Genomic DNA, 27,821 nt, shown 5'->3' on the forward strand with positions numbered 1-27,821 from the left:
ATGAAGCTATTCTTCCTAAATTTCATGCTGTTTTCTTGCTGTTGCCAAACTGGGGCAGTGACCAGGGAATACTACATTGGGATTATAGAGACAACATGGGACTATGCACCCGGCAATACAAATATCATCTCTGGACAGCTTTTTGCAGAAGAAGAGTAAGTAACACGGTTTATGTTGATCAAGTTTTATTTTACAGCACTGCCTGCTTTGGATACTAGGACAAAGTTATTTTGTGAATCCATTGAAATTAAATGTTTACTAAGTAAGTAGAGACAAGGAAATGGCTATAAATGTCTAATGATGTTTACTTTGAATTAGCAAAGTATCAGTGTTGATGGTAAGGCTTTTTTCTTTTATGCTTTTAAACTCAGAAGTTTGGCACATTTAAAACTTTCCTATTGGGCACAAGTTTCCTTTTTAGTTGTCCATTGTTGGCAATGATCATTTTCACTTGTTGGAGGTGCAGCAGCATAGATAGGGTGTTTCTTGTGAAGCAAAGAAGGTAGTGAGAAAGAGAAACAGAGGGTAAGTATGGTGAAGAGGAGGGAAACACATGGAAGACATGGATAATCAATAAAGAAAACTCAGATATAAAAGGCAACAAAGAAAATTTTGAGATAGAAAAAAGTTTCTTTTTCTAATTTTTTCAGTGCCTTTAAAATGAAGTAGGACTGTACTGAAATAAAAACGTTGAAGAAATAGATCTGAAATGAAAAAAAAATATCTCAAAAATACAGTTCTTATTTAGTGTGTAGGTGAGGGATTAGATTTCCTGTGGTTTGTTTTCTCTAGTGAGAGCCAACAACATCTTAGCCATAATTTGCCACTTCATCATGTATGAGGCAAGGCAGTCAACGCTGCTTTTTTTTTTTTACTCGGATGGAGAGATGTGTGATACAATGCCAGTGATTCAATAGATTAGTAATTCTGATAAATGATGGAATCAAGGCATCTTGTCTAAAAAGTGCAGAGCAGTGTTTTCATATGGTAAGCTTCCACTGTTCACTGCTTTTCTGTGCTCTGTGACAACCTGCAATGTACCAAACACATTAAGTTTTTCTGTGGTTGTATGCCTACAGTGGAACTGGCCCCTTTTACCCTAATGTTCAGATTCTCTGAGTCTGGTTCTTCTGAACCTTTCAACTATGAGGCTGTGCTTGCATGGAAGATGTTATTTATAGAGGCAGGGAAAGGCAAAAGGGACAAGTACAGTGTAGCTTCTGGAAGGAACACTATAATTAAATGGTAATTGTTTAAATTGTCCAAGAAGGGCCATAATATATTCCTTTGATTTAAATTGTGGCTGGAAATCTTGGTGCACTCAGACTTCAGTAACTTACCCTTTGCAAGTAAGTTTATGCTCTCCAAGTTTCACAGAGCTCTGCACTGATTTTATTTCTTTAAATTACACTTCAGATCTGTGTTTGCGTATGTACAAATAATGCATCCCCATGGGCTCAAGAGGGGCAAGTGTTCCCTTGTGGGGAACACTTTGCATTTTGGGGCACTATTAACTTGTTTCACAATATGACTGCTGGGAACATGAAATCACATTGAGTTTAGGATAAGAAACGTATTTGCTCCTAGAGACAGATGTAGTTGTGCACAGTGCTATAGAGGCCTTGTCGTGTTTGACACCCTATTAATTAACACCATTTAAATATAAAATTAATATCTGACACTACAGATGTGTTTGTGTATTTTCTTTACAGGCAGGCTGAAGTCTTTCTCAAAAAAGGACCGCATAGGATAGGAAGCATTTATAAGAAGGCTGTCTACACTCAGTACACAAACAATTTATATGATGTAATAGTTGAGAAACCTTCCTGGCTGGGTTTGTTAGGCCCTGTCATTAAGGGAGAAGTTGGAGACTCTATTATCATTCACTTGAAAAACTTTGCTTCCAGAAGCTACACACTGCATCCACATGGTGTAAGGTACACAAAGGAAAATGAAGGTAAGCTTGAGTCCATTTTGTGTCAGAATTTATCAAAAGTTAACCATTCCTCTGAGTGTGATAGTCTATCATCAAAGACAAAAGCGCTTAATTAATGTTTTGAAACAAAACACACTCAATTTAAAATAGGAGCTGATTAAGAATTTTGGTATTTTTTCAAGAGTAAAATACAAAGCCAAAAGTGGAATTCATAAAGAAGGCAATTTTAAATCAACATTTCACCTGAACTAAGGGTAATATAGGGCCACAGGTATTAAGGATGTCTGAAGGAAAAACTAATGATGTTATGAAGAAAATGCTGTTACAAGTGATAATTTATGGTTCAAAATTCTTAATGCTTTTCGTATAAATCGTATACAAGATACACCTGAATTCCTTAAAATAGAGAAACAGCTACAGCTGTACAGTGGTATACAGCTGTACAATTCATGATATAGAAGACTAATGTGCTTTAAGATGTATTGTAGGAATGCTATTGGGATTAGTGGTGATTTGTTGTTGGCAGTAGTGGGGAACTTTCAGGCTGTGGAACGTTGCTCTAGTTTCACTGAAATCAGTAGATTCCTTGGAGATCTGTAGGCAGAAAAGTCACAGCATTCTCTTCTGTTCAATTCTAACAGTGTTTCTGCAGCATCTTCTATACATACAGCAAACCGTGAGAACAAATGTCATCTGTCAGAGACAGCAACTTGTCCATCCTGAGGAAATACTATGATGATTCTAGTTTCCTCTTTCAAAACTACTAGATGCAGTGTGATTACATCTTGCAGCTAGGCTGCAGCCTGATGACTAACTCTGCACCCCACTGAGAGTTTTATTTATTTCAATAGTAATAACTGCAAACAAGAATGCACCAGAATGTAGCCACTGGAAGCTTGTTAATAGGCCTTAAAAACAGGGTGTGAATTATTGAGAATATGATGTCATGCCAAAAGTCGTTTTTGAAAATTTTCCAGTAGGAAAAAAATACGAAATATCAGCCTAACTTCTAATATTTTTTGAAGTTTTTCATTAGATCTAATATGTGACTTGATACGGACGCATTTTTTTAGCAGAACAGCATGTTATGTAGTAGTATATGCAATTTTTGGAACAATGTTCAAAAATTTTGTTTCTGTTGCTGTTATTTTAGCAACACCTGAATTCCTTAGGTCCATGTGCAATGTTTTAGAACAGATTCCAAGATTAATATTTAACAAGTGTTTTTACAAATATTTGAACTGTTGTCCTTTTAGCAGAAGTACATGGTGCCCTACTAATAAATTAAGGACTAATTTAAAGTTCTATTAGTCAAAGCACACCCATGGAATTCAAAGGCAAATAAGGGAACCCTTAAACAGAAGGAAAAGCTCTACTCATTGGATTTTAAGGATTTATTTTACCTGTATTCAGACGTTCAATCCATGTTATTACAACATGCATTTAACTTTAAAGCATGAAAGGTGCTGTTCTTATATCACAGCATGAAATGTATTCTATTAATGTTGGCTGTGTGGTATTCCTCAGGTGCTTTTTATCCTGACAACACCAAAGATTTTGAAAAAAGAGATGATGCTGTGAAGCCTGGAAGCCAGTACACTTACATATGGGATGTAACCGAAGATCAAGGTCCAGCTGAGGGAGATACAGACTGCATAACCAGGGTTTACCACTCTCACATAGATGCTCCAAGAGATGTTGCCTCGGGACTTGTTGGGCCTTTAATAATTTGTAGGAAAGGTAAGACACAAATAAATAAATACATATGCAAGGTGATTGATAATAGCTATTGATAAATATAAATGAAATAATTTACTGGAAGAGGAGAAGATTAAAGTTAATTTTGAAAGAGCAGTGTTTTGTCCTCACCATTAACTGTCTTTTAATAATACAGGATATGATTTGATTTTGTGTGTGATGGTAAATATAATTTGCAGAATATTTTGTCCACAAATGTACATGAGTGAAATGTGTTCACAATACTAACGCAAAAGGATCATACCGATTGGAAGAATAAATGTTTTGTAATCTTATCATATACAATATTTATTCTTAGTAAAGTTCTTTTATGGCATCTACCAAAACCATTTTTTATTTTCTTAACGTGTCTGTAAGTTTATGTGTACACTCAAGATAAGTGACAAAATATCAAGTAAACAGTAACCAGCCTTACTGATACTACACTTAAAACTGAAAAGATAATGTCAGTTGCCAAAGAATATACTGCTTTCTTTTTCAGGTACAATGAATGAGGGCAGCGATAAACACATTGATGCTGAGTTTATCCTTATGTTCTCTGTGATGGATGAAAATCTCAGTTGGTATCTAGAGGATAACATCAAGACATACTGTTCTGAGCCTTCCAAAGTTCACAAAGATGATGAGGACTTCCAGGAAAGCAATAAAATGCACTGTGAGATAATTTATATTAATGTCTCTTGTCACTGATATGAAGAAGTATTGTTTTTTATGGGTTGTCTCTCTTAAAGTTTTTTTTTTTTTTTAGCAGAACAATTCTTTCTTGGAGAATTAAGCTTCTTTCAAATTAAAAAAAAAAAAAAAAAGTGATGTCAGGTATTTTACTATCAAGCCTTTGGAACTGTGATACAAAATTCATAGATACTAAAAATTTTGCCAGTACTTTTTTGCCAGTATAATTTCCCAGGCATTCTAAACAGTTATATGATTTTTTTTCTAAGTCCAAAACTCTATGCTATATGACGTTGCAGTTTAGAAAAACAGTTTTTACTGTTAGTTTCAACAAAGAAAATATCATTGGCTCTGACATTCCAGAATCACAGCTAGAACTGCAGGTAGATGTGAAGATAAAGTGTGTCTGATGCGTGTAACTTTCAAAGGTTCGATGTTTTGTTTTGAGCCTCCTTCTATCGTGAAGAGCAGAGTAATGATTGTATGACACCCATTTTTGAACTAAAGATTCTTAGCTCTGTGAATAAATAACTTTTTTTGTTTGTTTGTTCATTTGTTTTCAAGCCATCAATGGGTATGTGTATGGATACCTCCCAGATCTTACAATGTGTGTGGAAGATAAGGTAAAATGGCATCTTTTTGGCATGGGTAATGAAGCCGATATACATTCAGCCTACTTTCATGGGCAGACCTTAATAGACAGGCATCATCGAGCTGACACCATCAACCTCTTCCCAGCCACGTTTATTGATGCTGTCATGATACCAAGGAGTCCTGGGGAATGGCTGCTGAGTTGCCAAGTGAATGACCATATCGAAGGTACAGAATAAGTTACAGGGTTCTTTTTTTTTTCCCTTTCTTTCTTTTTTTTTTTTTTTTTTCAGCTTGAGCTACCAATTGAATGAGTCTTTTTAGCATGACTCCTGACATGGTTATATGCCAAATGATATTCTCTAGGTAACAAAGCTCTCTCTCATAACACTTGAAATGCCTAAAAGTGTATTAGATACTTTTGCAAACTTCAGCTTTAGACAAACAATATCGTGATGTTTGCCTCTTACTGAAAGTAACTGATCACAATTTTCTGTTTGCCAGCAAAAAAAGTTGTCGCTAATCCCATATTTGGGCAAGGGCATAGTTCAGACAGGTTAATTTACCTGCTGACAAAGACATGTTCTGGAAAGTACATTGGCTAATTATCATGATCTGCATTTGTATTCCTTGTATCTTCTTGTATTTCCAGTGTTTATTAACATTATGAAATACTTAGAAGCTAATTCCACACTTTCATATGATCTCTATATATAATCTATATCCCTCTAAATGAGTAACAGAAGTCTTTGCCACAAAAGTGGAAATAAACACAGAACTCAAAATCATGCTCCAACATCTGAAAATTCTGATATAGAGAGGAGTATGTTTAACCTACAGTTTCAACTACAGGGGATATAAGTTTGGAGCTAACTATCACACGAAGCAGTATCCTGAAGTGGTTGAAACTTCATGGGCAATACTTAAATCTCAATCCCAAAAGATAGCTCAATATATAGCTGTAAAAAGCCTCTTTTTTTTTTTTTTTGTATCATTTGTACCTTAAATTATTTTTTTATTATTATTTGTAAAGGACATTTGTTAATGGATCTTTCTCTGAGAGTGCAGAGACCCAGGAGTTTCCCAAATAAACCATTGATTAGAGTTAGAGGAAACGTGGTTCATCTTGTAGTACCTAGCCATGGCTGCACTGCCATCTAACAGTACGCTGTTTTCACTCCAACCTCATCTTTTCTGTAACTACCACGTTAGTTGTATCTTTACAAGCAGAATTCCCTTTACCACACCTGTCTGCCTACCATAAACACTATGGTCATATCTCTATACCCTTGCTCAGCTGGTCTACATGCTTTTATATCATTCATCTTTTCTTTATTTGTGATTTGTGTATCCATCAATGGTATGGGAATCCTCCAGGGAAAAGTAGGAACTATTAGAAGCATGGGAAGAAAAATAAAGTGTAGTTTCTTCTCCTTAGTTTTCTCTACCTCCTTATTCTTTTTTCCAGGTGGTATGCAGGCCCTTTTTACAGTAAAAGATTGTAGGAAATCCACAACAGATCAGAATGAGAGTGCAAAGATAAGACAGTACTTCATTGCTGCTGAAGAGATTATCTGGAATTATGGCCCATCTGCAATGAATCATTTTACAGGACAAGAATTGATTACTGACAGGTAAATGTCTATAATGAAGAAGTTTAACTTTCAAGCAGAATTGATAGAGCATGCTAAATAAATTCTAGCATAAGGCTTACCTTACTTTTAACCAGAATTTCTCATTGTCCTCTGCTCTGCTTAATTATTAATGCCGAGATAAATATCCAAACAAATCAAGACCATTCTTTCCCTTGCAATCTTAATATAAATTTTGCTGTAATGTTAGTAATTTCACTGGGATAAAGATTAATTGTAATGCCATATGTAGACGATCACCTTTGACATTTCAAGTTGGTTGATTACTCTGAGTTAGAGAGCTGGAGTTCATGGTCAGCACCTTACCTGATGAAAAACCATGATAACTTCTTCTCAACCAGCAAATCATTTGTACAAGGTGGCTTTGCCATTTGCTCTCTGTCTGTATGTTTAATATCTGGATGGAGCCACTGAATATATTGATTCCTCTGATTTTTATTCACTGAAATGAGTTAAATAATACTTATCTGCTCCACACCTGACCTGCTTGTAAAACATTGAAAGGTCCTTTTTTTTTTTTTTGGTGAAGAGTAAAAATGTACACTAAATCTCCATAATTTCTGCTTAGATGTTACGTATTCTGCGTGTTTGTATCTACTGTTGTTGAATTATGTATAACCGTTAATAAAAAGAACTTTTGGAAGAGCAGACCTAAGGTTACAAATTGTCAGTTAAAAATCTTTGTTGATGACTCTCATGGTGGCTTTATAAGGGCAACGTAGCAGAATGTCTTTCCCTTAAAGAAAAATTGGTGAAGAATAATGGATTCCTGCACATCCTTATATGGAACTGTGTATAAGTGCATGGTGAGATCACTGACTGGAGACGCAGAAGATAATCTCAGTATGTGATATGTTAGAGAATAGGATTGAGGTCCTGACTGCCTTTATAAAGCTGAGCATTATGACTTAACTGTTTGCATCTATTACAATTTCTTTCACACAGTGAATCTCAGATTTTTTTTGAACAAAGTGAGACAAGAATTGGTGGCTCTTACAAAAAAGCCATTTACAAGGAATACACAGATGGTACTTTCACAGAACAGAAAAAAAGGATCCCAGAGGAAGTACACCTTGGACTCTTAGGTAAGACATTTAGAATTATTTCATATCAAGAGTTTATCAGAGTAAAGTATCACTTCCAATGGCTGGCCAACAGTGCCCCTCCACCTTCTCCCTCCTTGGCATTCCCTTCCTCCTGTGGACACTGGTACCTGTGGCTTCCTCCAACAGACATCTCAGGGTGTAAGAAAAGCTCTTGAGGACAATGCTGAGGTGGCCCCATGTCTGTGGGAATATGCCATGGCCACCAAAGGTCAGGTATGCATTTCAAGACAAGGTTATGGAGATCTAGCCCTGTTTATAACCTGCCTGATTCTGACAGGGCTTTGGGATGAGTTTGAGGTTGGTACTAATGTCTGTAGATCCCTTTAGAAAGGGAGGAACTGTCGTGTGTTGCATCGGGCCTTCATGAGAAACTGGGAGGTGAGCATTCCAGTTGCAGCTGGGGTGCCATGAGATTTGGGCCATATGTCAGGAACCTGGTTTGTGGTCACATAAGCCCAGGGCCAGTTCCTTGTGACAGGAAAAGCAGACAGCCATTCCTATGAGCTTGTGGTAATCATTACATCACTTGATACAAAAACCTTGTAATTAGACCATGTGCTCTTTTCTAGGACCCGTTATCAAGGCAGAAGTGGGTGAAAGCATCAGGGTGACTTTCCGAAATAATGCCAGCCGCCCATTTAGCATCCAGCCCCATGGTGTGAGTTACCGCAAGAACAACGAGGGGGCATTGTACCATGCTGCCTCCAGAGGTGCGCCTGTGGACAGGGACATTGCAAGCACCAGAGAACAAGTTGGCATATATGTTAATACATTAAAGGTGGCAAAATAAACAAGTTTTATTGGGCTTAAATCCTAATACTGATTTCTATAACAGATAGTGAATCTCCAGCCTCCCATGTTAGTCCTGGTACTACATATACATATGAGTGGAACATACCAGAAGATGTGGGTCCCACAGACCAAGATCCTGACTGTTTAACCTGGCTCTATTACTCAGCTGTGGATGCAGTCAGAGACACCAATTCTGGCCTTGTGGGTCCGCTTTTGGTGTGCAGGAAAGGAGCTCTACTTCCTTCTGGGAAACAGGTCAGTCAAAGAGGAAAAAAATTAAATCATTTGCATCATCATAACTGAATCTGCTTTCTCTTCCTGAACTGGGCCCACGGGGCCTGCCACATTAATGACTAACGACCACCTCCCTCCACATCACTATCTCACTCATTTGCTGAGGGGAATACATAAAATGAAAAGAAATGGGTTTTGTTCTAAAAAAAAAAAAAAAAAAAAAAAAAAAAAAAAAAAAAAAAAAAAGGAAAATTAGTTTGTTCCCAGATAAGCAGACACTGTACTGTGAAACAATCATCACAGTGAATAATCACCAGCTTTCAAGTCTTAACTAGGAGAAGAATGACTGGAAAAGTTTAGAGGCTTTCAAGGCCAAAATATGAATTAAATTCTTGAGGTTGTTCCTGCTGGTAGAAAGAGCATTAGCAGAAGATACCTACCCACCAGATAAAGCAATTAGATAGCTTTGAGGTTGTCTGAATGAAGAACCAATATATGCATCTACTCCAGTTTTTGAATTATTCTCAAATTGTTATACACGTTGATTTTTTTTCCTGACATGGTCTGTTCACTCATTTCTATTTTCCTTTGTGCTGTTTCTTCTCAACAGAAAAATGTGAACAGGGAGTTTTTTCTACTTGCCACAGTATTTGATGAGAATCTAAGCTGGTACTTGGATGACAATATTTTGATGTTTACGTTAAATCCTAGTAAAATTGACAAAGATGATGAGCACTTCCAGGAGTCTAACAAAATGCACTGTAAGAAAATTATTTATTACAATTAGCTAGTCAAATGCTTCTTTTCTACAGTTTTGTGTTTTTAGTTTTGTGATTTCATAGTGGAGATTGGGAGACTGTGTATCAGCAGAGACGCTTCATTCCTTTCCATTGGAACAAGCCTGTATTTGAATGCAATTCAATTTCAGCTCAGTGTGGTCATCAATTCAAAACATAATGCCAGCTGTCCAGTGTCTTGCATAGCAGTCATATATTTAGCACTGTTATGTACCACTTTTAGCAGCCCATGTGCAATCCCTACAAATGCAGCCCCCTAACAAGAGGAAAACTGATCGCTGCCCTACAGATGACGTGGCTGAAAGGGCGATTTTGTGTCTGTGGCTGATTCTGGATTCCCTTACCAGCACTGCAGATACCTTGCAATGAAAATCTTTACTGCTTTAATAGGGAAGAGCCAAGCTTCACAGTGAAAGTATTTTGATACTGCAGCAAATAATTTGAAGTTTCACATGAAAGAACATTTTTATCTTCAGTCCCTAGTCCTGCAAATACTTTCTAACCTTTAAACACATTTGCCCGTGAACTTTCTAAAATTTCCCTCTGGCATTTCTACTATTTACAGAGCCTTGGTACTGAGAATTCAGTGGTACCTGTGAGGCCCAGGCTTTGAAAGATTTGCATAGGTGAGACTAGTAAGAATTAAACAACAATTTGGATTATCTCCACTGTGTGGCTGTATGGCTGTAGCACATTTATGGGCTATAAAGCAGTGGAAGTTGCAGGTGGGCAAGGCAGCTCGCTGTGCTTTAGACAATGAAAGTGAGAACAGTTTGAAAATGTTTTTAAAAGTTGTTTTGCTTGATTTGATTCTCTAGTTTTGTTGTTGTGATAAAGTATTTTACTATTGATATTTTTGTGAGTCTAAGGCATCACATTACATGGTAGGTGTTATTTATTTTTAAGTATTATATTTAAGTGTTATTTAATTTGTATTGCAGAATTAAGTTGTGTTAATGAAAGTGGATTTTGCTTCCTCAAATCTTCTACAGCTATTAATGGCTATATGTATGGTAATCAGCCTGGTCTTGAGATGTGCAAAGGAAATGTGGTTTCCTGGCATTTGATGGGCTTGGGGTCAGAAGTCGATGTTCATGGGATATACTTTTCAGAAAACACATTCCTAACAAAAGGAACAAGAAGGGATACAGCAAATCTGTTTCCACATACGTTTCTCACAGCTATTATGAAGCCTGATTCCAAAGGTAAATGTCTAGTTGTTTTTATTTGTTTGTTTTTAGTCTGTATCCCAGACACAGAAGTATTATGTTGCTACAGAAGTTCATTGCAGCACTTCCTCCGATTGGCCTAAAAGTTGCTGGAGGCCATTGCCTGGCAGAGGTTCTCTTGCCACAATTCACAGCTCATTTGCAACAGGCAAACATTCCCAATGAGGCCCAGAAGAGCCCTTTTAGGGCACCTGCTCTTTACCCTAAGCACTTTGATGTGCTTGTATAGCTCTGCTGCCAAATGGGCAGGATCATGTTTTCCCATTGAACCTTGCCAGATTTTGGGAGCAGTCACTCTTCCAGCTCCGGTGTGCCATGCCTACCTGCAGGAAGGTGTCTGCAGGTCCTCCATACGTGCCGAAGGTTGCAGAATGGTGGACAGGAAACAATTTAAAGCAGGCTTTTATTTCATCCATTTTTGCTTTCACATGTTGGTGACAGTCTGGTGTATGTACATAAAACTATATGACTAACAAAAAAAAAAAACAAAAAACGTTTGTTTGCCCCCATGGTACTGTGAAGTGTATGGAACTATTTAATGATATTTTAAATTTTGAACAAAATGATTGAAAGGAGTAAAAGTGTACATATTTCTCTTTTTCTTTTTGTATGAGCAGGATTGATCTACTATACAAGAATTTTAATGTCTTAGTGCTTAAAAGATCCTGTTTCTTCTTTAGAAACTACTTTCTTATGAGCATTTTATGCTTAAATAGAAACTCTAAGTAGGAGGTATTTTGATCCTTGGACTACAGCATAGTGCGTAAACTGTATGTAAGCTTCTAATGCTAAAGCCTTGATTTTCCTAGCTTCTATGTCTGTGTTGAATTATATTACTACAAGTAATCATGTTAGGTAAAGAATCTCAATGTTCCGTGATCGGTAGCCTGTGTTTCGGTCTGTAAATTCTAAACCAAAACAGATAATGCAGTTTCAAGAGCTACAATAACAGATTTTTGTCTTCAAGTCTTTGTTTCTGGTACAATCTCTAGGAGTTTTTGAAGTGTCATGCCTGACAACAGATCACTACACAGGGGGCATGAAACAGAAATATGAAGTGAAACAATGCCACTGGTGGAATGTGGATCCATCCCTATATTTGCATGAAAAGACTTACTATATTGCTGCAGTGGAAGTTGAATGGGACTATTCTCCTAACAGGACATGGGAATTTGAGCGGCACCAGTATCATGAGGAAAGGTACATTGGAATGTACACAAGGGGAAAAAGATGGAAAAAAGCAAACAAGCAACTTATCCTCTGAACAATTTCCTCCTTGCAATCCAAGCATTTCTATACACATTTTCTTCGCATATACATTTTTAGGGCTCACTTGAATTTGTAGTCCTTCCAGTAATGTTGTCATATAACTGAGAGACAAACTTCATAATATTCATGAAATGGTCCAGCACAAATATTATGTGTGGCAGCTGCAGGATTTATTGGATCCTGGATATTGCATGTGTGTTTATTATTTACTGATGTTTATACAGTCCTTGCTGTGGAATGCTTAAATTATTCAATAAGTTGTAAATAAGATGACAGCTTTGTCCTGGTGATTAATTATATGATGTAATGGTTCTTTGTCTCATGTTTATCTGAACTCTGAATAAGGTTTCTTTTCACTCACCTCATTTCTTTAGTTTACACAAGATGAGATGTTAAGTCCATGACAGAATCTACTTACGGTGAAGCTTGTCACCTTGTTGTTTTACTCCCAGTATTTGAATCTTGCTGAGAGTGAAACGATAGGATGTAATAATTCATGCCAATTAGCAGAAGAGGATAAATAATTACCTGATGAATTTGTGTGTGACCCTTCTGCCTATATAGCTTCAATTGAGCATGAAGTAGATTCTGTCTATATTTGTTTATTGACTTAGTTGTGTGTGTCTATGTGTGTGTATATATATATATGTCCAGCCTGATAGCAGATTTCCTTGTCCTGCATGCCTTGTCCTGCATGCCATAGAGAACTCTTTCATAGTCCTAAGCATTAGTATGGACTATGCTGTTACTTGGCTTTTCTTTTTTCTTTTTTTTTTTTTTTTGTTCTTTCTCCAACCCCATGATCTCAGCAGAGAATCAATCCCTCATGTTTCAATTCAGCAAGGCACGTAAGCTTTACAAGTTTTAGGCCTCATTTCAGATCAATAAAAGTTGCTGAGGACTTTATTATTCAGTATGCAAGTTGTTGGATGACCTTGTCATTTAAGGTATCTCCTAGGCCAAGCGCTCAGCATTCTCTCAAACACTGTAGAGTCAGTCTATCTATAGTGTGTTTATTCTCTTGTGGGTTAAGTGACCTCCCAGCCTAACAGAGTGTTTTCATGTTGAAGACACCAGTGGCCTGTGAGATCCTGTGAGAGTACTGTTCCACTGAGCTAGATTTTTGTTTGATGGTTAATTAAACAACCTGCAAAAGAAGGTATAAAATACATGAAGAAATGTCAGATATATTCTCGTGTCTATTTTCTGTGTTTTGTTTTGTTTTGTTAATTATTATTATTTTGGTTTGGTTTGTTTTGCAGCCCTGGCAATACATTTTTAAATAAAGAAGACAAGTTCATTGGCTCAAAGTACAAAAAGGTAGTATATCGCGAGTACACTGATCAGACATTCAGTACTCCCAAAAACAGAGCAGAGGAAGAGCAGCACCTGGAAATTCAAGGTATAGTCATCATGAAGTTCAGTTTCAGAATTGGGAAAAAATGCAGTGGAACAAAACAAGCAGACACAACTTGAACAATACTGAGTATGGTCCTAGCCACACAAAGTGCCTAAAGCTACATAGAATTGCTACTTACATAGTACAGTGCTTTTCTTGCAAGATAACATTGCTTGCTTTACAAGAGAATTAATAAATAAATAAATAAATCTGGTTTGCTGCCTGATCACAGACCATTGTTTTCAAAGTTGACATTTTGGGCACCAACATCCAAGCTGACTTCAAATACGTAGTATTTGTGAAAGTGCTCAGAGTTTCTAAGATGTAGGCCTCTATTTAGATGCCTAACTTCAACTACTCAAATTATCATATCATAATGAATGCACAGTATCCATGTCTAGTTTTTAGCTGAATTATGATTATATCTAAAGGTTGTTGTGTATTTCAACACCCTAAACTGTCTCTCTCTCTCTCTCTCTGGTCTGATCATTTGTAAAACCAGCTTAACCTTTCTTTTCAATACAACAGGGCCACTGCTTATGTCCAATATTGGAGATAGAATTACAATAGTTTTTAAGAACCTGGCATCAAGACCTTATTCTATACATGCCCATGGAGTGAAAACAGACAGTTCTGTTGTTGCTGTAACCAACCCAGGTATCAAAGCACCCTTGTTTATTTCTAACAGGTAACATCAAGCCTTCTAATAAGGTTTAGCAAGCTTTTCTTTCAGGACAGCAGGAAATACCTCGGAGTTCTTGTTTTCTTGGTTTTGTTTTTTTGTTTTTTGTTTTGTTTTTACCTCAGATTCTTACATTTTGAAGCTGATACGTCTGCAATCAAAATGCCCCTCATAACTATAGCTATATATCCTATTCCTTGACAAATCAGTAATCTTTTGACACAACTTTGTTGTACCTTTTAAGACATCAAACAGGTTTGTCTACAGAGGGAGAGCATGGCTTATGCTAGCTGTTATTTTAAAAGTTATTGTGATATTTACAAAAGATACATTTTTTTTTTTATTATTCAGTATGGTAAACTGGACAGTGCAGCCGCACAAAAGAATATTGGCAAGAAATGTCAGTGATCTGCAGAAGAGAAATAACAATAAGAAGCTAGGCAGTGCAGTAACTGGGAAGAGGAAGATCAAGACCAATATAAACTGTAAATGGAGATAATACCTGATAATACCTGTTTCAGGACTTTTTACAGATCAACACACAGAAAAAATCTAAAATTCATCAATATTTATTTATTTAATTCAGGTGAAACAAAAATGTATGTCTGGAAAATACCAGCGAGATCTGGTTCTGAGAGAGGTGATCCACAATGTATTGCATGGGCATACCATTCAACGGTGGACATCATTAAGGTATATTACTAGTATCAGTCTAAAATATTTTCTTCATGACTTCAGCATTCATATACTTACAGTAAAAGGGAGACAAGTCTGCCACTTTTGCTTTCTCTGTGAAGTCGTTTCCTTATTATGATACCTTTGAATTTAAAGGCCTCTTGAATAATGCAGGAAAGTCAGGGCAGAATTTGAAAGTCACAGTCCCTGATGTTCTTGCTCTCTGTTTCTTTCCTGCTACTCATACAGATCACCTCATGAATATTTTATTTTTAAAGATATCACTTGATAGCTCCCTCAATATCTCAGCAGTCATGTATGGAAAAACTAACACAGAACTGTGGAACATAAATCTGCCTTTTTCACACAAGCGTCCATTAACTTAATATGACCAATCATTTTTAATAGAAAGTATTCTTTCCTGCATGTCTGTCCTGGTTTTGATTGGGATACAGTCAGCTTTCTTCACAGTAGCTTCTGTGGTGCTTTGTTCTGGATTAATGATGGAAAATAGTGTTGGTAACACGCTGATGTTTTAGCTTTTGCTGAGAACTGCCTACAGAGGTGTTTGTTTCTCACACTGCCTTGCCAGCCAGGAGGCTGGGGTTGCACAAAAGGCTGGGAGGGACACAACCAGGACAGCTGGCCTCAGCTGACCAAAAGGAGATTCTGTATCAGATGGGGTTGTGCTCTGTAAGAAAAGCTGTGGAGGGGGAGGTGGGATGCTCAGAGGGATGCCTGTCTTCCTCAGTAACTGTTACGAATGAGCCCTGCTGTCCCGGCAGTGCTGACCATCGGCCTGCCAATGGGAAGTAGTGAATGTACTGCTCATTTTGCTTTGCGTGCATATGCAGTTTTTTCTTTACCTAGTAAACTGTCTTTATATCAACACACTTTTATCTTTCCAGTTCTCTCCCCCATCCCATGGTTAGAATGAGTGAGCAGCTGCATGGGGCTCAGCTGAAAGCCAGGGTTAACTCACAATGGTGTCTCAATATACATGAACGGAAAAGTGCCAAGTTATTTAATATCAACAGTGTGAAATGTTTTTAACGGAAAACGGCTGCAAAATCCTAAAGCTTAAAAAGAATTAAAAAAAAAAAGAGAGAGAGAGAAATTAAAATGGAATAAATGTTTATTTCTAGCAAGAAATTAAAAAGTTTTTCTCCATAGTCCATTGTACTTAACCCATGTGTAACAGTGATTAAATAACCTTATTTGTCTGGCACTGACTACCTTTATTGTCAGATACCAACAGCTGTAAAAATAGCAAGAGGATTCATGTCTGTCATTAAAAAATAAATAAATAAATAAAAGTTTCTGCTTTTATTAGTCTTAAAATTATTTGATTTTTTTATTTTTAATTTCAGGACACTTACAGTGGATTAATAGGCACACTTGTTGTGTGTCATAGACATTATTTGCCATCATTCCATACTAAGAAGAAAGTTCAGTTTGCTCTTCTGTTTATGATTTTTGATGAAAATGAGTCATGGTACCTGGATGAAAACATTAAAACCTATTCTACCAACCCGCACCGTGTTGACAAAGAGGATGAGGAATTTCTTGAAAGCAACAAAATGCATGGTATGTTTCCCAATTTAGTTGGCATAACTCCGGAAACACCATAAAATTATGTGTTTGAAAGTACTGCATATAAATTTGACTTTCTTACCTCCATGAATTTCCAGTTACAGGGTGGAAGGCCTGAAAAATTTCACTCACGCTATTTGAAAATATTGTTGCTGCCACTGAATGACTGTTTTTAATCTATGAAAAAAAATGGACAAAAAGAGTAAAAAGTAAATTTGAAATTTAATGCCAGCAAATAATCAGAATAGGTTGGTAATAACCGTCCTGAAAGCATGTCCTCATAATGCTTACCCTTTTTGAGAGCCATAGGAAATGCAGACCTTTAAGAACTGTAGCATAAGTATTGGTGTAAAGTAAAGCATTTTACTTTTAACTACCTCTGCTTTCTAGTTATGTGTGGAAGGTACGAACAGACCCGTTCATAATATGCTGTCTCTTTTGGTTGGATAACAATGCATTAATTCATTAAAAAAAAAATTTATACGCCATTCAAAGCAGCCACTTTTGCCTGGCAGTAGCTTTCAACTCTCATGTTCTCTTAAAGCCTAGAGAATAACAAGAAACAAAATCTTTTTTATTGTTCTCTTTCTTTCTTTTTAGCCATTAATGGAAAAGTGTTTGGAAATTTACATGGTCTTACTATGCACGTTGGAGATAAAGTAAGCTGGTATTTGATGGGAATGGGCAATGAAATAGATATTCACACAGCACACTTCCATGGACACAGCTTTGACTATAAGGTAACTGGTTCTTTCCATTCATTTCTTGCCATGTTAAGAATAAGAGGTAGAGCAAATACCAGGGAGCGTCACCGTTTTTGAAAAGTCAGATGTTACAATATTAAGCAGCAGACTTGTAATTTGACCTTCAAGTCTTTTTATGCCCCAAACTTGTATTTGATCAAGACACAAAAGACAGATCCATCTGCCAGTAGCGTTTTTTGGCTGGTAACTTCACAAGTTGCTTTGACAAAGTAGCTGGGAATGTCAGAACCATAGACTGGTTTGGGTTGGAAGGGAACTTAAAGCCCACCCAGTCACACGCCCTGCTAGGGGCAGGGACCCCTGCCCCCAGCCCAGGCTACCCAAATCCCATCCAGCCTGGCCTTGGGCACAACCAGTGATGGGGCAGCCCCAGCTGCTCTGGGCAGCCTGGGCCAGGGCCTCACCACTCTCATGGTGAAGAATTTCTCTCTCTTATCTCACCTAAATCTACACTCTAGATTAAACAAGAAATTTAGTATTTTCATGACTGTGGTATGAGAACAACTGCACTTTTTTTCCTTCATTTCCACTTAGTTTCTATTTTATTCATATTTTAAGCACAAAGTATAGAAAAACTTCTATAGAAATGACATACAGTAGATATCTTTTTACTCAGGTGTGATTAAAAAGTTTGGTGGGAGTATGAGTAAAGTGTAGTTTGTTTTACTGCCATCTGGTTATGCCACACTGTTTAACAATTGCTGGTTCTCATCTTGAAGCAAACAGGAGTTTACCGGGCAGATGTCTTTGATTTGTTCCCGGGGACATTTCAAACCGTGGAAATGATCCCACAGAACCCTGGAATATGGCTATTGCACTGCCATGTTACTGATCACATCTATGCAGGCATGGAAGCAACCTACACAGTGCTTCCAAAAGGTCAGTTCATCTACCTCAGTAACATTAATTATGAATCTGAATCGAAAAGAATTCTGAACGTTCTTGTATCTACAAAGTTAATACTATTTAAAAGCAACTTTCACGTACTAAAAAGACAGAGCACAAGGTATGAGTTATGCTAATTGACAGAAAGAGAGCAGTACTACAAAATGCGTATGTCTCTGTATATATATGCAACTATATAATGCATGACTATACTAATACATGTAAATTAGGTCGTTAAACACCATCTAGTTATATATACCTAATTTGAAGAATACATTTTGTTGAACTTGTGCAGATAATAAAAAACTGACTCAGACTACACAGAAAGAGATGTATAAAAAGATTTCTACGTCTAGAAGCACTATGTTGGATTTTTCATTATCAGCTAAGTATAGTCCGGTGCATTAAAATGTACACATCAGTGCATTTTAAAGCTGTTTTTAAATCTAACTCAGGATGTGTAAAAGGTTCAGAAATCCATTGCTCTCATCCTCGACTCTGTTATCTATATGCACAGGCTTTTCTTTTGATGGAACAGGTATAACAAAAGCTATTTTTCCTCCTTACAGACAAACAGTCTTTGTTGCCAAAATTATTCAATCAGTTCAAGTGTAAAGGAACGACAGACATGCAAGACTGAAGAAAACCTTTGACCACAATGATTCTCCGAGGTCTGCCTTCAGTGAAGAACTGCTTGGGAAGTCTGGACAATTCATCTCATCTATTGGTGTTTTAGAAAACTTCAGTTGGTGGCCCACAGTTACCAGAAGGACCACAGACCAAGATAGATGAAAGGATACAATAGCTTATATTTTTCCTTAAATAAAAATAATATCTTGCAAGCTAACCATGTTCTAGGTGATGCCTAATGCATGTTATTTAAGTGCTGAGAAACATGAAGAGCCAAATGAAAGGTACTTTCCAAGTTATGTTTTATTATTTTTTAATTAGTAAATAACCGTGTAACAGCAAAATTCATTTTAGGTATTTTTCCTAGCTTTGATGTCACATTTTACTAGTCAGACATCTCAGTAGCTATTCCATGGAAACTTGGAATTCAATTATCCAATTATTCACTTTATCCATAGGTTCTTGAATTATTTTATAATTTTATTTCAAGATAGTGAATTTAAAAGATGCAACGTCTGACTTATCACAGTTGCACCAGTTCATAACTGTTTGTGGTTTTATGTTATGAAAATAATTACAAAAGAGACAAAGTTATGCTGACATAAGCCTGATAAAATTAAGACAGTGAAGGGTAAAATATGGTGACTAGTATACGTAAGAGCTTTGCCCCAAATCCTGAATAGCTACATTTTGCTTCTATTGTTGTAGTGCATAGCTAGACAAATTAAGCACTTCTTGACAGCTAGAAGCAACAGTACTACTGCTTGACTGATTCTTGGTCAAAAATGTAAGCAGCTAGAGCAGGTATCTTTGTACCATCCAGTTGTGTTTTAATAACCTGACTGCCCAAGTTAGAGCATAGCTCTCCCTTTGGCTCATCTGATCTCTCACTTGTAATATATAACAGGGAAGAATGTATTATACAGACAGGCAAAGCAAAATAGCTGGCTTTACAGCTTACCAGTGTAAAGGACATTTCTTCTCTGTACCAAGTCTAAATTGCTTTGGCTTTTTTTTGAAAAAGAGGAAGATTCTGTTGAAATCAGACGACTCCGTACTAGTAAATTAGATCATTGATTTTGGCTGTATCAGACCTGCCACATAAAGAAATTAAAACTACTCTGTTTTGTTTTGTCTTGGATGTTTTTATTTAGAATGTAGACGATCTCTTCTAATTGCCCTTTACCAGTTTAAGTAACGTTACAGGTTTAGTGAAATTGGAGTTGAGAGACTATGTCAACTAGTTAGGTCTTTAGCTGTTTACAGGATCAGAGAATCATTGTTTTATTTGTAGTAGATTCTCAAAGAACATTATTTATAAGACAGTCATAAACATTGTGATAGTTTATTATGACTAAATTCGAGCTGAAAGAGCAGAAGGATGCCATCTGCCCAAAAGGAAGACAAATACCAGTACATACGAGACACTTACCAGAAGACCTGGAAGAAACATATTTCAGCTAGATTTGTGACCTAGTGATACTTCAAATATCAGTACAGTGCAAGTACTATTCAAGTACAACAGAAGAAAGCATACAAAAACTGCAAGCAAGCAGTAGTATGTATCTTCCGTTCCCCCTAAGAACATTTTTGTATCTTTAATTTACAGCCTTTTCCTGTAAATTGCTAAATGAAAACAGTTTCACTGTAACACTTACAGGGGTATGTATATAAGATGACAGAGCAGCTGACTGGATTTTCCAGATGGAATTCAAGGCAATGTCTATTTTGCAAAATCCAATTCCACTTACAAGAGTAAGGTACTTACTTTTACTTACACAATTAAATACATGACTAAGCGTAAATTCCTCTCTAGGTCAGTGATCCAAGTAGCTAGCATACAGTTAAAACTAACTCCCTGTTTTACTTTCAGTGACTATTGTATGTACAATTGTACTGCACAGTCTGTATTTTTCAGCTGCTTTGGCCATAAATTCAGCCTTATTTACAGGATGAGTGACCCCTACGCCTACTAGTTTAATAGCTATGTTTTTAACCTGGCAAACAATTACTCAGTTCTTCTGGTTCACTGACAAAGTGCAATAGTGTTAGCTTCAAAGGAGATGCTCTGCCTCAAATAAGTTGTCATTCAATAATTGTCATAAGGTTTTAGCTCAGAAATAAGGTGATGTATGTGTAGGGGGACTCATAGTGGTTTTTATGTATTTCTCTTTTTAAATTTATTTTTTTTATTCCAGCACATTCATGGTATTTGAATGAATAGTAGACATTCATTGCGTCTAGGTCAGGAGTTTCCTCCGGCTGCAGTGAAGAAGATGTGGCAGGAAAAATGCTGCAGTTCCATCCTCTGGTAGAAGACTAAGGAAATCCCTTAGTTCCAATTCCATTGCAACAACTGATAAAGTTTCTGCCCAAAGCAGAGGAGAAAATGTTTAGGGTATTTTGGTTAGAACAAAGAAACAAAAAAACATTAACAAGGTCATTACTAATTGAGGTCATCAAGTGATGTAAATATTGTAACTGAAATAAAAATCAGAGACACACCCATTACAGAGCAAATACAGTTACGGGAAAACGATGTCTTCGATTAAAACCAAACCTTTATCTTAATTAATCAGGTCTACATGTGGCAGTAATGTTTACGGAAGTCTAATGTAGTACTCCACATGTTTCGTAGCAAATGAAAAAGCAGCCCTGGAACTCTACCAGTACTCTAATACAGCACTATATGTTAAAACGGATGTTTTTCAATGAGCCTCTAAGAAGAGGCTGTTAAACATGTTCTTAAGTGCTTATTATAGCACAGTTATCACATGAAAACAAGTACAAAAAAACCACAAACAAACATGCTAGCACTTCAAACTAGAACTTTATAATGCAGCACGGCAACCAGTGCTGCACCACACAACTCAGTGATGCTGTTGTTCTGGCCCCAGGGAGCACATTGTATTAAAACAAAACATTTATTTTATTCAGTCGTCTTATTCTGTCAAAAACAAATGCACGTTGCTTAGCTATGCAGTATTATTGACTTCCTACAAACATATAACAACAGGACTACATCAGCTACTAGAGTTGGTTTCTTTACTTCTTTATTTCCACTAACCAAAGAGTTGTAACCCCACCACCACTCTGCCAAATGTTTCCTTCTGCTTAATGTGACCAACTATCAGTAACACATTGTAGTTTTTACAGTCTGTAACCTAATCATGAGTATACACTTAAATGCCCACTGGGTTATCAACAGTAGCCTGTTAGCTGTCATCGCTTAGAACCATACAGTCACTTAGCCCAGAAAAAAAGCAAACAATCCCTATCTTTTAGGGAAACTGAGTTCTTTAAATGGTATCTATTCTTGACCAATATAGAAGCAATGATTCCCACAATGCAATTGTTTTCAATATAAAATGAATGCCATCCTTTTTATATGAGGTAACACTGTATGTTGCAGAATGCTGCTCTGATTACGAGAAAGCCTGCTGAGTTTTATTAGCTTTAAACATAGAAACTTATTCCCCTTTCTTTGAAAATATCACATCAGTATTCTCTAAGGCTGAACAATATTTAGAATGTCAGATGCTATACAAAGGCTTCTGTAGTTAAGTTATAATCAATTGATTTACCTTTTAGTGATGAAATAAGAACAGGATAGTCATTTTCAGTAAGTCGGGTTCTCTTGCAAAGTTCTGGAAGCAGTTTGTTCCACCATACAGCCTAATTCATAAAAACCCACAGCAAAAGTGTAAATTAACAATGACTGCAGTTGAGAGTATGAAAGACCTGCTAAAAATACACTGAACTAAGATCAGGTGTATATGCAGATAGGTTACAATGGAATCAGTAATTAATTTATATAATGATTTGAAATGCAGTGTTTTTGCAGATGTATTTCAAATTTTCAATGTGACCTTTTCATACTTGACAGAGTTAAACAGTGCCCCCTAGTGTCTGTACAGATAAAGTGTTTGTAAGAGGACTTTTTTTTTCCATCCAAACAGCTCCATGCGAAGTGGTGAATAAAATTATTGTAAGAACACTGCTGTGTCCTGACCTAATCTGCTTCCAACAGCTAAAGTAGTGAGCTATTTACTGTCATTTTGTCAATAACAGTGAAAAGAGGGGGAAGAGATTTCTTTCTTTTCTTTTTTAAACATGGTAACCCTTTTCTACCACCTGTGTTCTGATTCATTATTGTACCCTCACAACTCTACAACCAACATGAAAATTATCAAAGAACCCATTTTTAGATCTGAACATAAAGCACAAATTTGGTCTTGAATGCAGCAATAGTATTTCCATCTGGAAGATAATCACCTTTGCTGAGTTTGGCCAACAAAAATGTGGACAATTAAGTAGCTGTGATAGGCAATGGAAGTAAAATCCTGTACTCCCCAAACACTGGAATAGAATCAGTTACATCAGTTAAAACTGCACGGAGGCCTATGTGAAAAATGGGACATAAAGAATGTGAAATTTTTCACTACTGTACCAGTACCATTTTGATGGTAAGGTGTCACTAAAAACACAAGAACATACTTAAACGTGATATTATTTGAAGGATCTTCTCCTAGCTTATTACTAAAATATGACACGTTATACAATAATACCAAACAAATTAGAACACAGATTAGTGAGAAACTAGACAGTTTTCCACTTATAATGGAAAAAAATTACTCTGTTTTCTGAGGTCCTCTGCTCTCTGAAAAGATTATACTTTAAACTTACCAGAATGAATACAGGGAGTCACAGAAGAAACAGGGAAAAGCGTTTCATTAAAATTAGTGGGACTGAGTTATGGAATTTAAAGGCCAGGCACGTGGTTCAAAGCAAGCTAAGCAATTTACTTTGTCTGAAATATTGGCTATTTGATCCATCCAGAGTCTATCTGTATACAATAACATTTTAGTTAGAGGGAAAAAAAAAAAATCTGAATGAGTTTAACCAAAGTAGCTCACCCGACTATCATCCTTCAGTTCGTGCTGAGCATATAACACAGCTGCAGCAGGACACCTTTTGAGAAGCTGGTCAATGGAATCCTCATACTTGCCCAGATGGGTACTGCAGAGAACATGGATGGTGAGGCCGACATTGCCAGCCTCTATCAGAGGTTCCAAGATAGGCAGAGCTGCAGTTATATTGATCGACTGACTACATAAGAGAGACTAGAGACAGAAAGAAAAGTTTTGTTTGAATTTAAATCAAACTTTGCAAAGCAATGCTAACCGTAACCTTAGAACAAAAGGCCTGTACTTATCATAGTACATTTGAAATAATATTTATTTTATTAAATGTTATTGAAAACTGATTAAGTTTAGAGTTAATTGAAAAGCAAGTATCACAGTTATTGATGTGTCATTTTGGTATTTTTTTCTTCAATGATTTCAATGGGTCTTTTAGTTCAACTTGGATAATTTGGGGAGTGGGCAGGGAAGGAGGAGAGGAGGCTGCTAGAGAAAGCTCTACAGGCATGAACATTTGCAGAATGGATCTAAGTTGCAAACAGCAAAGTTTAAGGGTTTCATACCTGTAGCCTTGAAATATCTTCAGGGTAATCTTTATCGGGTGGAGATCCCATTGACATTATGAAAGTAACCCATGGGAAAATGAACCCAAAACGATTACAGGAGTTTATCTGTGAGAGAGAGAGACAGAGAGAGAGAGAGAGCGCAAGCGAGATGGAGAGAGAGAAATAGTAATAACAAGTATTTCTGTTAGTGACAGTTCCTTGTGAACACACCCACACCACACCCCCATCACAAGTGAAGAAAATTTTGTTCTTAAATAGTATACTTGGAATAGCAACTGTTCTTTCTTCTGGTTCATACAATTGAGTAACAAATAAACTGGAAACTTCTATTTAATTCTGTATTTTAGACTCCCTGTTCAGAATACTTTACAATCCATCACTCGTATGTTTTCTCATTTAGTCAGCTTTGTAAATTTTTCATTAAGGGAAAAAAAATAATAAAACACTCCACCTGACAAACTCTCATTGTTTCATTTTAGCCCTTATTTCTGCCCAGAGCTGAGATTCCTGCTGATTGTATTTGCAAATGCTCCTAAAGAATAGGATTCCCCAGAACCATCTGCCTGGTAAGTGCACACTACATCATTTACTTTCAGTCTTGCTTCTTTTAAGTGATAAACTGTCCAGAATTAAAATACGAAATATTTGGATAGACTTTGGATGGACAATACAGACATAAAACTTCTGAGTAGTACACTTACCAGATCCTCTGTTGTTTTCAATGGCTTAGTCTCAGGAAGTTGCTTCTTTGATATTCTCCAAACATACTGAGAAGTAACCCTCAGTAAGAGCTCCTGAAGTACATCTTCCTGAGAGCATACTACAAGGAGAGCTTCCCAGAAATCTACCAAGAGCTGAGGAACAGCGTTTTCACTGTTATTACACAATATCTAAGAACAGAAACATTAGAAGACAGCAAGTTAGTATAGAATGTGGCAATTATTAGTAGCAGAAGTTAGAACAAACAAAAGGAACGTTTTTTCACTTCTACTAGTGGCACGATGTTGGTTCTCTTTTTGTCTTGAGGTGATAGATGTGATTCTACATAATACAGTGCTTGGCAAAGTATAAAGTTCATGGAATGATTTTAAAGTAATCAATTCTAACGTACCGATTCGATTACTTCTTGAAGATTTATTCCACTGCCAGAAATGTCAGCACATTGTCAACAAGGATTTACTGACTGTTACTTTGGAGGCTTTTATATACACCAACAGCCTAACAGACGTCTTCTAAAAAAGAATCTTATTGTAATCAAAGGCCAATGATAACAAAATGCTGTGCAGCTCAGTTGGGTATAATGGTAGGTCCCACAAGGGAGATGTTTCTGGGCTTTAAGGCCTGGTGTGTCAGGCAGGGAAAAGAACTGTTACTCAGTTTACACGTGACTTTGAAAAAACGTATTTGTTCTATTTCAAGTTTCATGATTTGGTATTTCTGATACAGGTCTTGCACAGTAACAGAAGCAAGACCACGACATACCAATATTGAAGTAGATGTGGTTTTAATCCAAACAACATTACTGATTGTAGAAAAAAAGTTTTGTCTATTCCCAGTCCAAACAAAGAAAACGTCAGTGACTAGAAAAACAATGTATTGAATTGAACCAATTGATCAAATCGAGGTTGGATGGAGCCCTTAGCACCCTGATCTAGTTGGTGACATCCCTGCCCACAGCAGGGGGGTTGGAAATAGATTATCACTGAAGTCCCTTCCAACCCCAGCCATTCTATAATTCTATTTTTCTTTCCATAAACTGCAGAGACCTAATCTTCTTTCAGAAATGTATACAGATGATCAGAGCATTATATACCTTCATATTTAAAGCATTTAATATATAATGTGTATTTAATATTCTCATTCTTTAGAAATATGTCTCATCAAAAGGAGCCTATGGAAGCGATTTATCCAAATTCTGTTAAGTTTTAATAGTCTTAGGAAGCCAAACTATTAGGAAGCCACTGAAAGATCCCTCAGACTGGGGTATTTTCCATTCAAGTGTTAATGGATTTTTTTTTTTTTTTTACTTGATTTGACCAGTATTTCTTTCCAGAAATTCCAGATTCTGATTCTGTAGTCACCTATCAAAACTGGAACATATCCAACGTTCATCTCTCTCTTTCAAAAAAAAAGAATGCTGAAATGTGACTGAAGTAGCAACTGAGACCACTTTGCTTACTCATAACATCAGTACATGAAGAAAAAAAAAGAAAAAAAAGGAAAAAATTATCACAGGCCAACCTTGAAAAACACATCTGCTTCTTCCAGTTCAATTTTACTGTTCTCATGCAAAGCCACAGTGGCAGCCACCAATAATCCAGGCTGCATCTCCTTCAGGTGAACAGCAAATTCAGTTGGAATAACGATTCCTTCTTTATACTGTCTCAGGAGTTTTGGTTGCTCAGTGAAGCCAGAGGCCAGTACTGTCTACAAACATAGTCAGATATAAATCAGGTAAAGAACTCAACCCATGTACAATTCAACTCCGCAAACTCAGTATTTTCTCAGGCAGTCAAGTTTATATAGATGAAATAAAGAAAAGTAAGGGGAAGGAAATAAAAGCTTTCTACAGTTTATAGAGTAGCTCTCCAGAGATCCAGGTCCAAACTGTGTGCTGGATCGGTGACTCCTGAGCACCATGACAATTGCCTGAACACTGGAAAAAATGTGCTGTTGAAATCTGGAATTACTGTACACATAAGAAAGATTTTACTATGGAATCACAGTCACTAAACACACGGGGTGTTCTGAAAAATCACTGGCTGAAATTTCAATTAACTACTTTGCTGAAATATGATTTTTATATTGAAAATACCCCTGAAACAATGACCAAAACATGCTGCACAATATGCAACTCTAAGTTGTTTCTGGGCATTTCAGTGCTTTTGAAGGTAATATAACAAAATATTATTTCCATTTTAAAAACACCCGGGAAGTGATGCCTGAGCATATTAAATGAATTACACAAGAAATATAAGGCAGACCTAGGAGGAAAGTTTACATTTCTCAACCCCTATGTGTAGAAACTATCTTTCCTTTCTTTATCTTTCTAGAAGCATTATTTTTAAGACTTTGCACTAAAATACTTTTTAAAGGTGAGATGCAGTAAAGTATTTTTGTAATAGACCAATTAAAAATAGGAGAAAAAAAAACACACACAATCAAATCACTAACCTCTAAATGACATATATGCAATGGACTGGTGGTGGTGAATATTTGGACCAGATGATCTCCAGAGGTTCCTTCTGACCTCAACCATTCTGTGAATGTGTATTTTTCTTAGCTTGTTTGTAATATCACAGTTTCACCTGATCTTGCTGCAAATGGTTAGAAAGCAGGTGGTCCTAAATACCATAATTGAAACAGCTACCCACAGTTCCCAACTTGCAATTCAAAATCTGGTAACTCTTGAAAGCTCTCCAAGGACTTCTCATGCTGAAGCTTGGTATCAAAGTTTGGACTATCTATCAGTTTATTTTAAAAACCTTTTAGGCCTCCAACAGCTCACACTCAGAAAGATTCCAGATTTCAAGCTCCGTAAACTTCGAACATTCCTTTTTCAACGCTCCTGAAGAATCTTAACAAGAAGTAATTTACAGACTGGGCTCAGTCTAAATCCACATGTGAACACCTATGGCAGAGAATGATCAGCTAACATTTTTTCGCCAC

At 36.7% G+C, this 27,821-nt stretch overlaps 2 protein-coding genes across 3 annotated transcripts in view; one reads left to right on the plus strand and one right to left on the minus strand.

Moving 5' to 3' along the window:
• On the plus strand, nt 1-19,796 carry CP (ceruloplasmin). Of its 2 annotated transcripts, XM_035566424.2 has the most exons (19): nt 1-155; nt 1,713-1,957; nt 3,464-3,676; nt 4,176-4,349; nt 4,931-5,185; nt 6,426-6,591; nt 7,555-7,694; nt 8,285-8,425; nt 8,551-8,762; nt 9,352-9,502; nt 10,531-10,743; nt 11,760-11,967; nt 13,299-13,438; nt 13,964-14,092; nt 14,704-14,810; nt 16,163-16,379; nt 16,986-17,125; nt 17,869-18,028; nt 18,604-19,796. In XM_035566424.2, exons 1-19 carry the CDS (start codon nt 1-3, stop codon nt 18,672-18,674), a joined length of 3,237 nt encoding a protein of 1,078 aa, XP_035422317.1. In that variant the 3' UTR covers nt 18,675-19,796. The 2 variants fall into 2 exon arrangements, with proteins under 2 accessions (XP_035422317.1, XP_050568390.1); XM_050712433.1 differs by having other exon boundaries at nt 17,869-18,808.
• HPS3 (HPS3 biogenesis of lysosomal organelles complex 2 subunit 1) overlaps nt 18,950-27,821 on the minus strand; it is a 19,510-nt gene continuing 10,638 nt past the window's right edge. The window contains exons 12-17 of the mRNA XM_035566423.1: nt 26,394-26,579; nt 24,854-25,042; nt 24,150-24,257; nt 23,581-23,787; nt 22,249-22,339; nt 18,950-21,032 (exon numbers count right to left, since the gene is read on the minus strand). Coding sequence (XP_035422316.1) covers nt 20,905-21,032; nt 22,249-22,339; nt 23,581-23,787; nt 24,150-24,257; nt 24,854-25,042; nt 26,394-26,579 — 909 coding nt within the window. The 3' untranslated portion in view covers nt 18,950-20,904. The remainder of the gene's footprint in view (nt 21,033-22,248; nt 22,340-23,580; nt 23,788-24,149; nt 24,258-24,853; nt 25,043-26,393; nt 26,580-27,821) is intronic.

The sequence above is a fragment of the Cygnus atratus genome, chromosome 9 (assembly GCF_013377495.2).
Source record: "Cygnus atratus isolate AKBS03 ecotype Queensland, Australia chromosome 9, CAtr_DNAZoo_HiC_assembly, whole genome shotgun sequence".
NCBI lineage: Eukaryota > Metazoa > Chordata > Aves > Anseriformes > Anatidae > Cygnus > Cygnus atratus.

Coding starts and splice junctions, on each gene's coding strand:
- CP (XM_050712433.1), top strand. CDS start 1: ATGAAGCTATTCTTCCTAAATTTCATGCTGTTTTCTTGCTGTTGCCAA. Junction 1,958..3,463: donor GTACACAAAGGAAAATGAAG/GTAAGCTTGAGT, acceptor GGTATTCCTCAG/GTGCTTTTTATCCTGACAAC. Junction 14,093..14,703: donor TGTTGCTGTAACCAACCCAG/GTATCAAAGCAC, acceptor TATTTAATTCAG/GTGAAACAAAAATGTATGTC.